This window comes from Fukomys damarensis, unplaced genomic scaffold, assembly GCF_012274545.1.
Source record: "Fukomys damarensis isolate Sample0158 unplaced genomic scaffold, DMR_v1.0_HiC HiC_scaffold_21, whole genome shotgun sequence".
Lineage (NCBI taxonomy): Eukaryota > Metazoa > Chordata > Mammalia > Rodentia > Bathyergidae > Fukomys > Fukomys damarensis.
Window position 1 is genome coordinate 1791913 of NW_022900933.1, and position 20484 is coordinate 1812396.

General features: G+C 38.3%; 1 protein-coding gene across 1 annotated transcript in view; it reads left to right on the top strand.

Annotated features, from left to right (window-relative positions):
- Naa30 (N-alpha-acetyltransferase 30, NatC catalytic subunit) overlaps positions 1-10507 on the top strand; it is a 21010-nt gene extending 10503 nt beyond the window's left edge. The window contains exon 5 of the mRNA XM_010641442.3: positions 8854-10507. Coding sequence (XP_010639744.1) covers positions 8854-8991 — 138 coding nt within the window. The 3' untranslated portion in view covers positions 8992-10507. The remainder of the gene's footprint in view (positions 1-8853) is intronic.
- Positions 10508-20484: the final 9977 nt, after the last annotated feature.

Sequence of the window (20484 nt, forward strand, 5' to 3'; positions counted from 1 at the left end):
AAAGTGGGATTTTGGTATGAAAGGTATACATGGTTGTGTGTGTGTGTGTGTGTGTGTGTGTTTTGTTTTGTTTTGCTTTTTGGTACTGGGGATTGAAGCTAGGGCCTTTGCACTGAGCTGTGTCTCCAACCCTCTTATCCCCCTTTTTTCTATTGAGAAAGGACCTCAAGTCAACCAAGCTGGGCTCAAATTTGTGATCCTCCTGTTTTGTCTCCCAGGTGTTAGGGTTTAGAGGCGTGTGACACCATGCCCGGCTGCTTCATTTTTATGTCCTTCAACTTTATCCTCCTTTCCACCTCTAGCTAATATGCATCCTTCTATTTTCTAAACAAACTTTTATGCAAATATATAATTTTCATACAAATAAAATTGTTATCCTGCAGTAACACTGGTTTTTATTTAATAGTATCCCAGTGCATTTCCATGTTAAAAATCCAAAGACTGCAGAATATTTCTTTTCTTTTTTTAGGTTTTGTTTTGTTGTTTTTTGAGACAGGGTCTTGCTATGTACTTCAGGCTGGCCTTGAACTCACTATGTAGCCCAGGCTGGCCTGGAACTTGAGGTGATTCCTCCTGCCTCAGCCTCCGGAGTTCTGGGTTTACAGGTATGCATCACCACACCAGGCCCAGAATATTTATTTTCATGTTCTGGTCACTTTAGTTTATATTGTAGCAGATAACTCTGAATGGTGATTATGTGAGAGGAGGTATGTAATTTTACCCAGAATGGATAATTCATTCATAAGGTGGTGAAGGATCTTGTGTTGTTTATAGATTTAAGTATCTGAAAGTAAAAGATGCTAAAACAAGTCATTTATATGGCTAGTAACTAAATTTAACTTAATGGGACTGGGTAAGTTCAGGAGTTGGAGGCTGTAGGTTTGAACCATAGCCATACTGGCTTACCTCAGCAAAAAGAGAAGTCAGGTTTCATAAAAGTTGCTTAACAGTTTGGAAAAAAATGGGGGGTTTGTATCATGCTTCCTCTTCTACTAGTATTGCATAGAGCTGTTTGTGGTGAACATGGATATTGAGGACAGGGAATTTTTTGTTCTTTTGATTAGCCTTTTTCTGAGTTATCCCTGTCATTACTACCTGTGAGGCAGACTGTGTGTTTTATCTTTACTGATCAAATGTTTAAATACTGTGTTGGTTTTTGAAAGTTCGAAGGACTGATATATAGATTTTGATACTTTTTTAATATTAAGAGAAAATCCTAAAAAATGTCCCTTTAATTGTGGCCCTGATTGTGTTAGGCTGAAACAGAGATGATAGCGTCATGAACCTTTTCATGAATTTTAGGTGGGTCATTCCTATAGTTTGAGTATTTTCACTACTGGATTAGAGAATAAGTATTCCTTGATGTGAAGAAAAAAAAAAAAAAAGGTTTATCTGTGTCCCTCATTGTTCAGATAAATTACTTGCTGTGTGATGGGACAGAGCTTTATTCCCCCCAATCTTTCAATTTTAAATTGTATGAGGAACAAATCCTTCTCTTTCTCTAGTAAGTGTGTTGCTTCTTCCTTTATTACTATTTCACCCCATTTTGTTTGGTTTCTGCCCCTCTGCTAGGAAGAAACTTTACTTACTGATAGATTTACTAAATCCAGTAGCTTCTTGGTTCTTCTCTGCTTATTAAAATATTTGTCAGTCTTAACACCCAGTTCAGTAGCAACAGCAGTACCAAGTTTTCTTTGATCTTTCAGGACATAATCAGTTGCCCCTTCCGTGTTTTTCCTGACTCTTTTTTATAATACTGCAATTTCAGTGTCTGTGTCTTAAAACATTACAGAGATGCTTTATCTTGTTCATTGTTGTATTCTTAGTACTTACTGTAGTACAGAGTTCAGAAATATTTAAATGATTAACTGTGTTACTAGCATGTTGTTTGTACCTCTTTCAAGAAGCACTTTGAATTTGGACTTGTGTAATCTTTCTGCACTTCCCATAAGCTTTCTTTTTTTGGGGTGGGGGGAATACCGGGGATCAAACTCAGGTCCTTGCGCTTGCAAGGCAGGCCACCGGACCGCTGAGCTAAATCCCCGACCCTCCATAAGCTTTCTAAGAACAGTAGTCTTATACACTGTACACAGTACATACGATTTTAAAAGCAAGAGGAATTTGCAGGGTTAGCTTCTTTTTTCTTTTTGGAAACAGCTTTGAACTCCCCATATAGTCCAGGCTGGCCTTGAACTCTCAGAAATCCTCTTGCCTCAGCCTTCGAAGTGCTGGCATTATAGCTGTGCCTAGCTACTAAATAGTTAAAATGCATTTCGGTTAAAACACTATTCTTTTTAAAATGGTCTTTGTTGTGAGGAAAACATAATTCTCTAAGAATATTGTGACCAATTATAAAACATTAAATGTAATATAAGTTGCATTCAATTAGGCCATCTTTTCTTTCTTTTAAAGAATTTACATTTTAAAAATAACATTTTCTTTCTTTTTGGCGGGGGGTACTGGGGATCGAACTCAGGACCTTGCGCTTGCTAAGGAGGCAGTGGCACCACTGAATTAAATCCCTGGCCCAACATTTTCTATAGTTTCCGTTGTGCTGTTTAAAAAATTCTTACAAAGATACTGGTATTTTTTGTTTGTTTGTTTGTTTTAGATTTTTAAGTTTGTGGACCTATTAACAGAGATACTTGTACATCCTATCAATTTCACTTTCTGTTGTTTACTAAATTTGTGATTTTGAATTGTGTTTATGTTGTCTTGGTTACCAGTAGATATTTTAACTTCAGAATAAATAAGGCAAAGTTAGTAGCCAGAAAGTTGAAATGTAGATTTTTTTTTCCCCAAATAATGTCTTGGTCTAATAGATATTTTCATTTTGCCTTACTGTGATTTTTGCCAGTTTTTGTGTCAGAATTAGACCTGTTAAAACAGCATAGCTAAAGATTTTTTAAAACATTTTCTTTATATTTGGCACTGACCAGAAAATTATAGCATTAAAAAAAGAAGCAAGTGAATTCATTACTTCATGTATAAGTAGTGCAATTGCCCATATACTGGTCTGACTTACTTTGCCATCCCCCACGTACTGTAGCTGCTAGATGTATAGTGGCTGAGACAAGTGTCTCAGGGTTTTATTTCACTTAGGAGAAAGAGTAAATGCAAAGAATTGGAATGAGTTTCTAGAGTGTAAGTTTTAAAGTAGAATGTGTATACCTAAAATAATGAACCATGTAGTAGCCATTGATTTTTATGTACTTTCTTGTGAAATAAATTAGAATATTGACAGGTGATCAATCAGCATGATTAACAGGGATTTACTTTTTAAGTTGTAGATGACCTTAAATCTTCATCTATGAAAATTTGAAAATTTCAAGGCTTTTTTTTTAAAGATTTAAGGTAATGTTTACTGTTATTAATATTCAAAGCTAATTATGATCGTAATAAAATGGAATCCAAATTTCCTAATGAAATTTAAAGGTGCAACATAGACTTTGAAACATTTTCAGTCGAAAATATTATTATTTAGTTAGTGCAGTGTTGAGTCTGAGTCTGGGGCTGTCTTCATGCCAGGCAGGCACTGACATAGCTCTTAATTTTTGGTGATTTAGAATAAAAACTTTTCTCTTTTTGAGATACCATAATAACATTGCAGAAAATGTGAAAAATAGAAACAGTCTGAAAAAAAAAAAAAGAAACAAAGTCTGCCACTTTTCTAGCATACGCCTTTTGATGTGTGCTCTTTTTGTTTTATTTTTGATGCATGCATGTAACGTTTGTTTTTGTTACTGTTACTATTGTGGTTTTGTTTTTGTCTGGGACAGGTCTCACTTTGTAGTCTAGGCTGGCCTCGGACTTGCGGGGTAGCCCAGACTGACTCGGACACTTAATCCTCCTGCCTCAGCCTCTTGAGTGTTGGGATCAGGCATTCGCCTTTGTGCCATGTCCTATGTGAAGTTGAAAAGACAACGTCCCCCGTGTAAAGATTCCGCTCCGTGCCCTGTTGCATTGTTTGCAGTTCGCTTTCCCAACAGCCTGCTTTACTTCATTTAATGCTACTTCCTTCTAGCAGTATACGAGTAATGCACAAGACGTTTTGGTGTGTTCTAGATGTAAAAGTAATATGCCATATATTGTACCACTAAAAGAATAAAATAGATCATTACTAGCAATAATAACTAAACTAGATTACATTTTTGGTGACCAAAGAAAAAAAAGAAAAAAAGTTATTTTTGATTAAAATATACATAGAAAAGGGTAGAAAGATTGAGTCATTCTTTTTCCTCCATAAGGTAAAAGATGACTTTGTAGCTTTTTAATTATGAGTGTTTGTTATATTTATGTGTTTAATTATTATGTTTTTAATTTCACTAGAAACACATTTTGGTTATGTCATAGAGGCTGTTATAGGCAAATCATTATAGTTGATTATAGGCAAATCATTTACTTTTTTAGGCTGTCTCACTTAGCCTCTGCAATCTGGTGTTAATTCTGTTGTAAAGGGCGGTGAAAAATTAGTTGTTCATTCAGCAGACACCTGTGGAATGAAGGTGTGCTAGGTGCCAGACAACACGTGAGTGGTTAGACTCTGGGCTTGTCTGCTTTTCAAGTGGCTTCCCAGCTTATGTATTAAAAAATGCGGTCTACATTGTAATAGTTGGTTTATCCTGAATAATGGTTTGTTGCTAAGAGAATTAGAGGAATATCACTCTAACTCTGACTCCGTTAAAGAGAATTCAACTTTGTCAGTTTTCTTTAGGACCAAAAAACCCTCCTTTATCCTTTTTCCAGTACTAGGGATCAAACTCAAGACCTGCACTTGCAAGGCAGGAGCATTGCCATTAAACTAAATCCCCAGCCCCTGTGGGGTTTTTAAAATCTTTTTATTTAGAAAATGTGAGTGTGCCCAGGGGATCTTTAGATTTATTTGTTTGTTTTTTGGTTTTTGTTTGGTACGCGGGATTGAACTCAGGACCATGCACTTGTGAGGCAAGGGGCAGAACCACTGAGCTAAATCCCCAGCCCAGGTTCTTTACATTTAAATTAGAATAACCCTTTGTGTAATTTTTTTGTGTTATAACTGGGCTTTATCAATCTATTAGAATGCTTACAGACTAGGATTCTACTCTTAACCACACTTCAGTAGTGTGTTGGCATAGCTGTAGTTAGTCTTAAATGCACTGAATATTTTGGATGACTGAACGTTGAGGGTGTGCACACGCCCTTCATCTTTTCCTGAGTAGGTTAGCGCTCCCTTTTGCTGCTTTACTTTGTTCTGGAAAACACCTGGAGAAGTGTAGAAGAGCGGTTACTATGAAGTTCAAGTTCATGTTTGGGCTGTGCTGGTCATCTTAAGTTTCATTCTGTGGAAATACAGTAACAGAATACATAGCCCAAATTCAGTAAACATTGGCTAATCTTTTTAAAAATTGTCAGTCTCCTTTTTATTTCTACGAAAACAAGTCACAAGCTTTGCATTGTTTCAGCTTTAATGTGTCATTAAATTGCCTCAATTTAACATTTTAACTATTAGCTGAGCTGATATCAGAATTCCAGGAATTACCCAAGAAAACCGTTTTTGTTGTTTTGTTTTTTGTTTTTTTTTTGAGGCAGGTTTTCGCTATGTAGTTGAGACTGATCAGGCACTCACTATGTAGCCCATGCTGGTCTCAAACTCACAGATCCTCCTGCCTCAGCCTCCAAGTGCTGGGATTACAGGCATGAGCCATCACGCCTGGCTACCCAAGAAAATTGTGTAAAACTAAAAACTTATATTAGACTGAAATGTTCCAGGCTGTACTACAGCACACATTATTAAAAACAGAATTGAGATCATAGTGAAATTGAATTTTAATTCCTGAAACCAGCTTATTGGCTGCATAGCCTTTATTTTATGTTTTGTTAAGAGAGGGTCTTGCTATGTAGTCTGGGCTGGCTTTGAACTCACTGTGTAGTCCAAACTAGCCTCAGACCCACAGAGATCCTCCTGCCTCAGCCTCCTGAGTGCTAGGATTGCAGGTTTGTACCACTATGCCCAACTATAGCTTTTTTTAAAAAGTCTTCCTGGGAATATTTTTATTTGATCCTGAACTTTTTTTTGTTGATATTTTGGTTTGATTTGGTTTGGTTATTTAGCGGTACTAGAAATTGAGTCCAGAACTTTGTGAATGAGCTATACCCTTAACCCCTTTTCTTAATATTTTATTTAGAGAGAGGATCTTGCCAAGTTGCAAAATTGCCCAGGCTTAGCTCCAACTTGTGATTCTCCTGGCTCAGCCTCCCAGATGCTGAGATTATAAGTATGCATCACCATGCCCAGTTGATCCTAAACTATCATTTACTTTGTTTTAGATCTTACAGGGTTAGGGTTAGCATGAGATTTGCTTTTAGGAGGGAATTGCACAGATAATGGCTTTCAGATGATACTTCATGTTCTCTAGCTGTTGAAAAGTATGAAAGCACTTTGTTTATTTAATGTTTATGTTGTGCAGTGAAGGGGGTGCTGAGGACACATGGCATTCGTGTTCCAGAGCTTTCTGAGTGCTCTGCAGTTGGGAGGCATAGAGAGTAGAGCCATGAAGGAGGTATTGGACTCTTGTGTTGGCCTCGCCATATAGAAGGGCTGACATGCCCACTGATCATTAGATATTTCAGGGCAGCACTGCAGAGTGCTGTGGGGCAGTACAAAAGGAAAGGAATGTTCCACCTAGTCTGGAAGCACCAGGCTAAGTGAGAAAGAAGTACAGGAAGAACATCTTTCTAGAAAAAACTTTTTTATGAGAAAACTAAGGAAGTGAAGATCATGGGGATTCCAGACCCAGAAAGTTAGGTGTTGAGCATGAAAACAAAGAGATGTGGGTAGAGGCCGTATCCTGGTGAGTCTTTTGGGTCTCTAGACCTTTTAAAATCCTGGACTTGATGACAGAAGAGTAAATATTTTAGTAGCAAATAACAAGCATCCGTCTCCTTGTAGAAAATGGTAGTCTTGAGCCGGCAAGCTCTGTGACTGAGGTGAGAGCTGGTGCCAGCTTGGACGGGGGTGGGAGCAGTGGTGATGAGAGTAAAACCACGCAGGCTGGCGTGAGAGGTCAGTTAAGACGGGTGTGAGCGGTAGTTAGAGCTTCAAAGAGCTCAAGACGACCCTGAGATTATGACTTTGAGGCATTGCTGTGGTGGGGTAGAAATCCTGCTTGTGGATTTACGGAATTGTAGAGAAAGCAGATCAGGAGGAAATAAGTTGAGGCAGTGTCGTCTGTTTACATCTGTTGTTTGAATTCTCGTCAGACTTTTCATAGCCTGAAGTAGAACTGGGAGAGCCTTGTATACTTTACTTGGGTCTTCATTTAATTGTACTTTGCATGTTTTTTCTCTTCTGCTCTGTGCACCTGAGGGTAGTAACTGATTTACTGTGTTGTGAGGTAGGTGAGACTCAATAGAAAAGCTAAATAGAGCTATAAAATTTGGGATGGTGGGATCAAGAGTTGATATAGAGAAGTAGAAATATGAAAAACAGTATTCAAGAGCATTTGTTTTGCTGGGCGTGATGGCGCATGTCTATAATCCCAGCACTTGGGAGGCTGAGGCAAGAAGAGTGCAGCGAGTTTGAAGCCAGCCTGAACTACAAAGTGAGACCCTGTCTCAAAAAAGAAAAAAAAAAGAGTATCAGTTCTTTATTTTCATGGCCACTAGTACAGTAATGTTAAAAAAGACTCATAGAAATTAATCCTATGTTCCTCTATGAAGTTTTTTTTGTTTTTTGGTTTTTGGTTTTTTGAGACATGGTCTCACTATGTAGTTGAGACTGACCTGGAACTCACTGTGGTCTCGAACTCACAGAGATGCTCCTGCCTCAGCCTCCCGAGTGCTGGGATTACAGGTGTGTGCCACCACACCCGGCTCCTCTCTTAAGTTTTGATATCAGTAATATCTAGGCCAGTAATTCTGAAATTGTAGTCCCTCAGCCAGCAACAACAAACATGCTCTTGTGATTTCAGTAGTGCCTCGATTCTTTGCTTCCATGATTCTGGTAGCAAAGTGAATTTGAACCAAATCAGATTTACTGGTTAGGTTCATTGTTGACCTTTGGGGGAAATTTGATTTCATTCTCAACCAGAATCATGGAATAATTAAGTTTGTGAACTGAGGCACCACTGTACTTGAAATCCAGATGTTCTCTGCTATGCTTTCTCTGCAGAAGGCCAGGTGGTAAAATATTTTAGCCTGTGTAGACCGTAGCATTTGTGATAACTGCTCAGTTCTTCCCAGTATCACAAAGCCATAGGGCTGGGGATTTAGCTCACTGGTGCCACTGCCTGCCTTGCAAGTGCAAGATCCTGAGTTCAATCCCTGGTACAAAAAAAACAAAAGCAGCCATAGATGTGTAAACAAATGTGTGCGACTGTTCCAGTAAAACTTTATGTACAAAAGCAGGCAGTAGGCACCTTTTGCTCAAGGTCTATAGTTTCCAGACTGGTTATACACTACACAAATTGAAGAGTTGTTGTCAAGAAAAATGATAATATTAATGAAAATGCAGGAATTGGAGGTCAGTCTGAATAGTTTCAAGTACTGCTTTACTTATTAAATCTTTGTTTTTCTTTTGCCACCTTGTTTTTCTCCACAGAGAAATAATTATCTTTGTTTTAGTGTAAAATGTACATTATTGTTTAAAATTCCAAACATCTCAAAGATGAGTAAGTCTCTGGAGACCGTGCATAGCCCATTTTGACTCAGAGATAATTACTATGACCATTATTACGTCATATTAGTATTGTTTTCACTGTCAGTTTCTAAACAAATCAATGTAGTGTGTTTTTCTTAAATATTTGATCTGATTGTGTGTTCTGTAAGCTTTTCAAATAATAAAATTATAACTTAATTTTCTTTCATTCCTTAAAGGTTGTTTTGGAAACCGAAATAACAAATAAGTCTGCTTTGAAACTTTATGAAAATCTTGGTTTTGTTCGAGATAAGAGGCTGTTCAGATACTATTTAAATGGAGTTGATGCACTGCGACTTAAACTGTGGCTGCGTTGAGAAACTGACGTTGAGGAACAACTTCCAACCACACAGTCGACCTTTGCATGCAATGCAATTTGTACAGAATTGCTTTGCAGGTGGATTTAGTAATTCCCATGCAGCTCTTACCTGTCAGTGTCTCATTGAGTGTCGCACAATATTTGTTGCACTTTGGCATGGCGCATTTGTTCTGAATTAAAAGAGATTGTTTTAAACTTCAGGAGTTCTTTTGGTACCAACAAGACGTGCCAGTTGATAGCCAAGAATTGTTCATTTGCAGTCTGCTGACAATGTCATTTACATAGTGACCATTCTATCACAGAACCAGTAAGTGGAACAGAATTTTTGTTTCTTAAAAAAGCCAATGTAGATTGTAAAAGTCTCTCAGTATATTAACATTTCACACAAAACCTGCCATAGTTTTCTGAAAGGGATGAGGGAAAAGTTTCAATTTTAGGTTTTATTTTTTCAATATTAAATTTTCCATTCTTGAATTTTGGTACCTCAGTGATTAGGGAATGAAAAAATGTAGGGTGGGGTAACAATAATTAAATTGCGTCTGCCAGTGCCTGTGTAGATATAGGTATATTTGTCTTTATCTCTAGTTTTTGAATGCATGCTGTCTTTTCCTTTTCTTTTTGGCCTTTGAAAGCAAATTTTGTTTTTATTTAAATTCTAAATTTGATAATAAACTATTTCAGATTTTTATGATTTGGAACTTTTTCCAGGTGACACTGATTCACCTTAGAAGTCCCTTTTTTCCTTACAGTAGGAAGTTGAATCTGCTTGGGAAATCTTTGAGGATTGGCTCAAGAGGGATGAGAAAGGTTGATGGAGCTGGGAATTGCTGGGTTTTGGATGCACTTTTTTTTTTGAGAGTGAGGAAACTTTTGGAAAAGAATAGAAAATTAATGTAAATTGGTATGATTTTATTTAATCAAAATTATTGCTGCCGCTTTTATAAAGTAGTTAGAAGTATTTTCCCCACTTGATTTGGATTCAGGTTGCTTCCATTTCTTAAAATGCTTCACTTTTGGTTCATGGTCTTCAAAATAAATTTAAAGGTGCATTGTATCCTTTTAAGCTGCTTTTATTTTCTTTTCACTTGTCTGACAGATTGTTTAGGAGAGCTTTGCTTTGTTCCTCCAGAAAAACAAGGGATAAAGAAAAATCTTTTTTTAGTGAGTTCTTTGGGTTTTCAGCCACCATGTTTAATAATTACATTGCGTTTTGTTTAACTGATGTAGTGTAACAAATTTTGAAGTTAACTTTCAGTTGAGTTGGCAAATCTATGGTGGATAACTTATTTAACTGGAAAACCTAGGTACCCATAAGAAAAGATTTACCCTCTGTGAAAAAATATTTTTTAGTAATCAGTGTTGTTGTTGCTGTTTTCATTTGAATATGCTTTACATCTTCTGTAGGATTTGGTTTGAAATTTTTGTGGCTATAATTACTGTATTTTTAAAAAACCCTACCTCCATTAACAGTTGGTAAAGGCCCCTTTTCAGGAAAGTTTGTTGCTTTTTTTTTTCCCTAGGAAAGCTGCTCTTTGCTCAGTAAAGTGTTTTGGAAGTGAACATGGTGATTACTTTTAAAATAAAGATACACAGTTTATATTTGATGAAAATTAAACCGTCCTGCTGTGGTGGGATCATTTATAATTCCTTATTTTAAAGAAAACCTTTTCTTTCCATATTGTATTGCTCTTTAAAATTTAATGGGCAGAATACTGGTTATTAAAAATATGATGACCACATAGTACTCAGCTTTTCAGCTGACTGTTTCGTGTTTCACTGGGCTCTACCGTTTAGAAGAATACCAGTCATAATAATGCTTCTGTTATTATTTTTAATATGAAGGAAACTAGCTAAAACAGTGTTACTTACGTAATCAAATTTATTTCACACTTTTATTTGACTTGCTGGTTAATAGGTAATGATTGTTGATGAATAAACATTTGCTTGACTTCATAATAGGGACAGTTACAGATACCTGCCAGATTATCAGTTCAACTATCTCTGTTTTTGTCAGACTGTCAGACTATCACCACTGATCCTTAACCCCAGAATTGCTGGATCAACTGTTATCCTGACCATTTGTAAACATGGCCTTAACTGTGTCACTAGAAACTCAGTGATTGCCATATTGATCTTTTGGTGTATGTAGAGTATCAGTGTGTACCTTACGCCTTTAATTAAGGATGTGCAAAAATATGTTTACCTAAAATTTTAACCTCTACCATGATAATCCAGCACCAAAATTAAAAGTATCCCTTCAAGTCAAAATGCATCAAATGTTAATTTACTTTGATTTAGGCTTTTGATTTTCTTATTATCAGCTTAAAACAATTTCACACATAATTGTTAGAGTGAGTTCACTTGGCTGAAGGTGAGTAAAATGGGTGCAGCTTCCTTTTAGTAGCGTGCTGCCTCTCTAGGACTGACGTGCCACTCACTGACACTGGGTTCGCGTGTTGCCGTGAAGCTGTGTGTGTTAGTATTGAAGCGAACGGGTGTACTTCCGTTTTTGAAGTGTGAGCTGACTATAATTTTCCTTATATTGAGATGAAACTACTTATGCTAGAGAAGTTCACAGATCAAACCAGACAGAAGTTTTTGAAGTTGAAGCCAGCAAAATAAAAGAAACCTATTAAGAAATTGGTTTTAGTATTTTCTGCCTCTCTCCTCCAAATTACCTTCCCCATTTGCTCGACAAATCTGTGTAAAAGGAGTTTGTTTGTCACATTTTAACTTTACCTTGCCCTGTGTTACAGTATCGGCTAACATTTGTAAGACTGGATATGTATATTTATTATGGTGTCTAAAAATCATGAATTTCATCCCTTTCCAGGAGCATAGATAACATCAAATTGGTAGTGCATCAGAGTGAGTTTTCAGTGCACCGTGACATCTCCAAAATGAGTGCTATAATGTTACAGGGCTTTCAGGTTTGTAAAAACATAAATTATATTGACATCGGATATGAGTTGAGTATATAAAATATCACGTGTATCTCAAAATATTGGACTGCTGTTTGATGACTGGATATTATTGCATAATTTTCTCCTCTTGTCTCGTATCCTTTGGAGAGACAGATTTAGTGGGGTTTTAAATGTGCAAGCTGTCTAAGTTGCAGTCAAATAAAGTATGGTTAAGTTGTGTTTGCATTTTTCTTTGAGATACATACAGCTGTGTGGATTTTGATTGGGTTGCTTTGCTTTTACCTACTCAGAAAAACAACAAGCAATCTGTTCTGTTCCCCAGTTTTGCCTCCTATCCAAGAGCTATTTGAAGAAGTGATAAACAATTCTACTTTTTGTTCTGAGAAAGTAAATAAACCTGATTTTAAGTAATCAAAGTTACTCAACATTTATATTAGATATCACTACAAATGAGAGCATTTTTGCATGCTTTAGACTGAGAGGTTTATTTTTTTTCTTTTCTTCAGGTATACTATTTCTTGTTGGCATAGTGCCTGTGTAAGTGAATTTTTTTCCCTTTGCTAAGACACTTAAGAGGAGTATCTGAAGGTTTTACTGCCTCGTTCTTGTGAGACACTTAAGTTAGTAATTATGCATGCTTCCATATTCTAAGATTTTGGGGTATTAGTAGAGGGATGAGAGGATCTGTATTAATCATATGCTTGCTAAGTTATTTGCATTATGCATACCAAGTACTCACTTTGTTCTTCATAGTAATATCTTGAGCTCATGTTTTATTTGGGTCGTGTGTAGAATTAAAGTGTTCCTCAGACTGTATAAGGAACAGAAAGTTAATACTAGTTCATAGCTTGCACACAAGTTAGTATTAACTATTAACCTGTACCCTAAAGTGTAGTGATGGTCTTTTTATACACTTTGTAAAATAGAGGAATTAAAAAAAGCATTTCAAGCATACAGCACAGCTGCACTTTTATGGTGATGGATACACTCTGTACTCCACTGTGTTACCACTAATTGTGTAGTTTTGAGCCCTTGAAGTGTGACTAGAATGGTTGAGGGACAAAATGTTTAGTTTAGTTGCAATTAGCCACATGTGACCAGTGGCTACTGTATTGGGCAGTATACCTTTAGACTCTGTTTAAGCAGTAATAACTGAGGAAGGTACATTATATAGGATTTGTTAAAGAAACTGATTTATTAAAATACGAAAGGTATCGTAAAGACTGTCTTAAGCCAGAGTATAGCTGAGCTGTTAATATTGACAGTGTTCAGCTCCTGTCTCCCCCAGCAGACTGCCCCTGTTGTGACGTAGCTACCAGAGGAAAGCCCTGTCAGTTTTATTGTTGGGCGATCTCTAGGTGGCAGAGATGCACATATTCAAGTGTCACCCTTTTAGATTTCAAATGCATAGTCTGGGTACCCCAGTCGTTTTTCTTCTCACTTTAAATGAGTTGGAGGTCGTTTCACTTCTAAATGAAATTGGCCTTTTTATTTTACCAGTGGTCTACATGGAATATGGAGGTTTGTCATATTTGTATTTCACACCTATTTTTTTTTTTTTCTTCTGCAAGATCACTTATGTTGAGGCCAAGGGCAAGCGTTTTTGTTTCTGAGCAAACCAAATTAATTTTGTTGTGTCCCATGGCTGAGAAGTATAACCCTTGGCCTTAACTGGTCATCTGGTAAGTCATAATTCTTCAAAGGGGCCAGGGTGAGAATACTAAACACCTGTCAGAGGTTGGCTTGGCCTGTGAGGAGTTCAAAACATGTTCTATGGATAGCAACTTGGGTGTCTTACCGTCGCAAAGGTACTAGAAATAACAGGTCCCTGCAGTGCCAGGACATACCTACTACCACTTCAGAAATTTGTACAATGCAGGGGTTATAATGAAATATTTCTTAGTGTAATTATATGTTTATGATGCTAAGAAATAAGTTTTTTTTTTTTTTTAGCTCGATGATTTTTATGACTACCTCTTTGCTGTATGAATACCTTAATTTCTAATTCCTCCTTTTCCCTGGAATTTGTATGTACAGTTTGTAAATAACCATATGATAAGGGAAGAACATGACTTCAAAGGAATTGTATAAAGACATTCGTTGAGTGGATTGTTATGCCTGTAGACTTTCTGGTCCCCTTGGTAGAGGGTTTTTAGTAAACATGCTTTCATGTAGTGTGAGATTTGTATCCCAGGAAGTGCATGCCATCATTTGTTCATTTACAACTGCAGTGTTTGTGTGCCTTAATGTTTATTTTTCATGCCAAAGAAACAAACTGTTTAAAACACAGCAGGTTGCACAAATTGAAAAAATAATTATTTGGTTTTTTTGCCCCTTAAATAGTTATTCCTAAATTTTATTTACTGGGATTTAAATATTTTACAGAGTAAAAGCTAGTAGTGATATTTTATAAAGAGCACGTTTTAGGAATGCCCTAAGTCCATTAAGTATTGGCATTTTAAAGAAACTTGCATTAAAATCCAGTGCTGCATGAAACTTCTTAAAGTTAATATGTAATTGCTAAAATTTGTTTTGCAGTTCATTGCCCTAATATGTAGGGAACTAGGCACTATTTTCTTTTGGACCAGATACCCACAGTTGTGCATGATTATTGGTCATCTTGAGGGGGTTGCTGAACTTCCTGCCTTAAAGCTAAACCAAGCTGCCTTTAAACTTGTATATTTCCTTCTCCACATCGTGGCTATGAACTGACTACACAGTCCACTAGTATTATACCTGATTTAATTGTGAATGCAAATAAAATTTGTTAAGTTCACCACCTATTAACTAGGAAAATGTAAACTGATTTCAAAATTTGTCTTTGACCAAGTCTACTTAGTAGCTTATAATTTGGAAGTGAAGTACATCAAATTGATGTGAGCACTGTGTTTTGAGTTCTTATGGGATATTGTTTTTCTTAGATAAATAATGAACATTCAGGATGTTTATTCTCATCTTGATAATGCTGGGGTGTTTCTTGACCAATCTGAGCTTTTAGTAATAACTACCTGGTAAATTTGTTGGAAAGTCAGATAATTTTGTGTGAATTACCTTGATGCTTGGAGCCGAGTATATGGTAAATAAATGATAACTATTATTTTACATATAATTTAGTGTAGTTCTGTATTTTGCTATTGAGTTTGTAGTATCATTTAAATGGCAGAAGTAGTCAGGTATTAGATCTTGTGAAAGTAGCCCAGATTGTAATGTGAAGAAAAAAAAAATGTACATTTCTGTTGTGGAGAATTTAAAAACAGGTAGTTAGAAGGATATAATGAACTAATCTCTATTTCTCAACTAGGCTTAACACCAGGGCCAGTCAGGCCCCGTCTCCTGCATAAAGATTATATCTTTTGTGAGAGACTATATCATTCATAAAGAGTTTGATGCTTATCTCAAGTGGTAGAGTTTCATTTCTAGGAAGGAAGTACAGTGTCTCTCAGTAGTCCTTAATCATGTGACCAGTTCATGCTCCACTTCTTAGAGACTTAGCAGCATGGGGTACATGAAGTATAATATGAATATAGGGAAGGCTACTTTGAAGTCAGTAAGTTTGGAGATAACAGAGATGCTTAAAGGGTTAGATGGGAAAGTAGACATTTTGAGAGGGGGGCTGAGTCTTGCAAAGCCCAGGTACTTCATGTGTTCATGTACACATAAACTGAGAAGAATGGAGTTGATGCATAGGGTGGGATTCAGCCAACAGTGAGTAGTGACTCACAGAAAGTGTCAAGTTTCTGAAATGGGGTCGATGAGCAGGGCATAACAGGAAGGGTAACTGCTGAGCAAGAGAAACAATAATGCATGGAATAATGAAGCAGGAGAAGACAGAGCAGAGGAGGACCACTCATCAGGTAGCACAGTGATGAGCAGAAAGGTATCGGGGTTCAGGATATGTTGATTAAGCCGATGGTTAACGGATTAAATCAGGAGTTGATTTTACAAGTTTGCTACACAGCAGCGACACTAAATGAGTATCGCGCATATGTTGCACAATTGTGGTCCTCAGTGGGCCTGGTGTGCCTTTGTGAGAGCATCCAGATGCTTTCCCACGACCTAAAGATGAGGCAGGGATCCCTGTGCTCTGACCTGATGAGAGGTCCTCGTAGATGTGATGCGATCACTTCAGTTTGGGGTGAAGAAACCTGTGATTAATGTTTTTTATCCACTGCTAGGGGCATAATTGAGTAATAGCATATAATTAGATTACTACCTTAGTTTTTAAAGCATTTCCGCTTATTTTTACTATCTTTACAGAGATCTGTTGAGAGAGGAAGGTTTTCATTTTGCAAAGGAAAAAACTATTCAGAACTGCTTAAATGACACAGGTCGCACGACAGATGTCTCCTGAATCCAAGGCTTCCTGAACCTCCTCAGTCTGGTCTTTCTTTCCACTACACACGGTGCTTGATGAAACCCAAAGAGGACTGAGTGAAATCCATTTAATTCTGTTGAAGGAATTAAGGTTTTAATGAACCCCAGTTATTTAAATGCAGTTGTTTTATTCAGCATAAAATTTAAAGTGCTCAAAATGTTTAATAGGCCTAACTTGCAAAAAGTCCACTAAAGGATTTAGGATTAAATAGATTTTCTTAACATCTAACTGGCACCCAAGTGGTTAGGTCTGTAACATTCAGAGCCTTGAATTTCCTTTTCAGAATAATTTTCCTTATGTATTATTTTATTCTGTGAAAAAATATCAAATGGCTTATTTGCATTTAATTAAAGATTTTTAAATATTCTGTTCTGGGATACAATTGACAAATTTCAAGTAAAATTTTACTTAATTTTCAAATAAGCCCCACTAACTACTTTTATTAGGGAAAAAAAAGTTCATATGGCAAAAAACAAAAACTGCCTTCATTATTAGCCAAGTGTGAAATCTGATTAAAATATGTAATGGTACTTAATGCTGTGCCAAATCGGGATATAATATTTTGTTTACAGTGGTTGGTCTGCAAAACTGTAAACAACGTGTGTTTGCTGGTAGCAAAAACTTGATTGACGTGAAGTGTCAGGTGTTAGTGATAAGTATGAAATGCTAGCTTCAGATAGAGTAGGGCGATAGTGTGCTACTTAAACATTGGATAGGCCAGGGGTCTCAAGCTTAATGTGAGGGTAAAATTGTCACTTCTGTGCTGGTAAGAATGAGACTCTGAATAGTTGCTTTTCAGGGTAGTGTTGTGGCTTCACCGGGGTATAACTCTATGACCGTAGGATTTGTTCACTGTCCAGAACAGTACCTGAAAAAAGTAAATTGTATGAGTGTAATAAAATAAATCCTCATTATATAAATAATGTGGAATCCTTTTATGGTGCACAAGAGAAGGGAGTTAGAGTTAAAGTTGTCCAGATATCAAAGATGTTAACTACCAGATAATCTCTATTTGTCTATATTTTTCTTCCATCTTCTCTCTCTTACTTTTGATTTTTTGGGGGGAGGTGGTTCTGGGGTTTGAACTCAGGGCCTTGCACTTGTGAGGCAGGTGCAGTGCTGCTGAGCTAAATTCTTGGCCCTGTTCTTAGGTTTTGTATGAAACTACGATATATATCTTCTGCTAATCTTCTTTACCTTTCTGTCATAAGGTCCTAAATTACTCACTACCACAAGGCAATAGGTATGTTCAGTTATTCATCAGACCGATGAAGGACCTCCTCTGGCCCCACCATTTGTGCTGGACATCGAGGACAGAAAACCGCCTGAATGGTTCTTGGGGGCTCACAGGTACACCTGAAAGTTAGGTAGCTTTTTTGCTAAATTTAGTTGGCCTTTACCAGGGGGGAAATACAGTCAGTGTTTGTTTGCACATGTTGACTTTTAAATGCAGAGCATCGAGCTCCCTTTTGGACAGTTATGTAACTGTGAGCCTCACCTTTTGTGTAACCCTCGGGGGCCTGCCTACCAGCCATGTGCCTGGATACATGGGAAGGATGCCTGAGATGTAACCTTAGTCTCTGAGCATTTATTTTGCAAAGTGGACCTTTCCCTGGGACAGATAGTGGTAAATCCTGGGACAAAGATATTAGGAGTAAAGGAAATGTTTGCCAGCACCAAAAGGTGTCTAAATCCCCACCAGAACACCAGTGCACCTGCTGTGTGCTGCACATTGAATGTGGTATCACAGTTTCTTGGTCCAAGGTACCCAAAGTCTAAGGAGGGAAAGAAAGGGTGCTAAGCAAAGGCCAGTGGGCCCTGAAGGGTATATGTATTCTTTGTGGAGCCAGAAGTCTCCAAGATCTAACGAGAAGCTCAGAAACACGCCTACATATTCAGATGTATGGTAAGTTAGATATAACGCAAATTTTGAAAGATTACTAGGACCAGTGGAGAGGTCTTCCTAGAAGGCAGTGAACCGGGCATGATGGCGCACACCTGTAATCCTAGCACGTGGGAGGCTGAGGCAGGAGGATTGCCGTGAGTCAGAGGCCAGCCTGTACTACATAGCAAGACCCTTTCTCAAAAAAAACTGCAATAAATTAATGCAGATAGGATCGTCTCTTTGGCCTAATTCTCACGTAATACTATAGCATCTACCCTTTAAATTCTAGAAGGCATTGGTGAGTGAGAGGATTGTGTATATGCACATAAACACCCCACACCAAAAGCAAAATGATCTGATGGGCCAGTACCCATTTGGGAACCAGGGCCCCAGTCTTGCCTTCTGGCAGGTAGTCTTCAGCCAGAAGCCCCCTGTAGGGAGTACGTTGGCCAAGGGAAGCTGCTTTGCCTAAAGTTAGGCCCCTCGTCAGAGCATCCTGTACCAAAGCCTGGTTGGCAAGGGTTGCTAATTCCGAAGGGCCACCCTGTGGCCTGAACACTCCATGTGCTGGCCGAGCCTTCAGTGACACTGCATCTCAGCCTCACTTCCCTCTGTTCCCCAGCTCTGAGTTCAGCTTCCGTGTGCGTCCTGCTTGGAACACAGAACATGCCTGGAAGGGGTCGGAGACATCAAGAGACAGGCCCTTTTCACGACTCTTTCTGACACTAGCCGTTTTGTACCTCTTCCCACCAAGGACTGATGGGATATAGGAAGGCTTGTAGCAGGAAAACCAAAGCCACTGCCACAGTTGAGGATGGGGGAGGACAATGAGAGGACTCAGCCCCATCAAAACTAGGGCAAAAAGCACTGGAGTCAGATTTGGAGTCCAATGTCCAGCTGGGTGAGTTATTTGAACACTTTTACAGTTACTGAGAATACTCAATTTGTACCATCATTAATGTTAGTGTATTCAGAGCTTGTAATACACGGGGACTAGGGGCAGAGCTTGGAAGTGGCATCAGCTTCCCTCCCATTGAGGTCTGATACCCAAATATAAGAGTACATGACTCAGCTGCCACCTGAACTTGAGAGGTCCACTCGGCCCTTGTCCGGTTTCCTTCAGGTCAAATGTGGTTACTGAAGTTAGGCCACCAGCATCTACATGTTAATGTTCTACCCCGAAAGAAGTCCTGAAAATAGGAATAAGTTGCTCGGAGGTCAGTTGGGAGAACGTGGGCCTGCAGACCCGCTTCCAAGTTAAAGATCTATCTGCTTCATAGCCATCTTGGGCAAGAGTAGAGACTTCATAGGGTCTGAAAGTTTTCTAAAGTAGAATGAGCAGGTGATCTTGAGTCATAGCCTAAACTCTGCGATTTGCAAGTCTGTAAGGTGGGGTAGGGGACCCACAACCTTTGTATTAGAAACTGAGAAGCCTCATGGAAAATCATGTCCCAGAGTGGTAGGAGTCATCTGACAAGCTTTGTCTGAGGCCCAGAGTTGGAGGGTCAGCTGATTGCAACAGCGTTACCATGTGCTTCTCACACTTCCCGACGATGAGTCCTTAGACCGCTAAAGGGAGCTGCACAAAGCACGTGGCCCCTTCTGACTCCTGTATTAAACATCCATCCCTTCCGTGGTTTTGGCATTCTCTGTAGGTCATAATTGCCATTTAAATGTTTAACTCAACGTTTTTGAAATACAAGACAGGTTCCAGAAAGCTTTGCCAACCCTAACTAACCCTTATGTCTCGCTAACAGCTTGAATCTGTGGAGAAAAATGCTCCAGGGCGAAGTTCATAGACCTTTTTCATGCCTTTCCTTACGTGACTTAGTTTCACTCTGAGGGACTCATGAAAGGACCGTGTCACCAGCACTCCTGTTTCTTAGACTGAGGTTGTGAGGGCAGCACCACTGCCATGTGGTGAACACAAAAGGTTCCTAATTCCCTGTGAGTTTGAGAAGGAGAAGTAGCAGAAAGTGCTAGCTGTGCAAGGCATCTGGAAGTACACATGAGACACTGGAAAACAGCCCTCGCTCTTCCAAGGAGTCATTTATAAGAGTGTGGGGCTAGTGTTTACATTATTCTGCAAAGTGGTGAACTATTTTAGGCAACCCGCCTTGCTGGCTGTTCCAGTGACCCTATTGTCCCTGCTTCCTCCCTGTGATGTTATGATGTAAACACCCCAGTGGGTGTTCTCACTTTGCTTCAGTGGAAACTATTCAGGAACCTCTGACATATTCACAAACTCAACTAAGGGAGGAAACTTTACTCAGAAATCCTGCTGTGTGAATGTTGTTAATGTTAGAA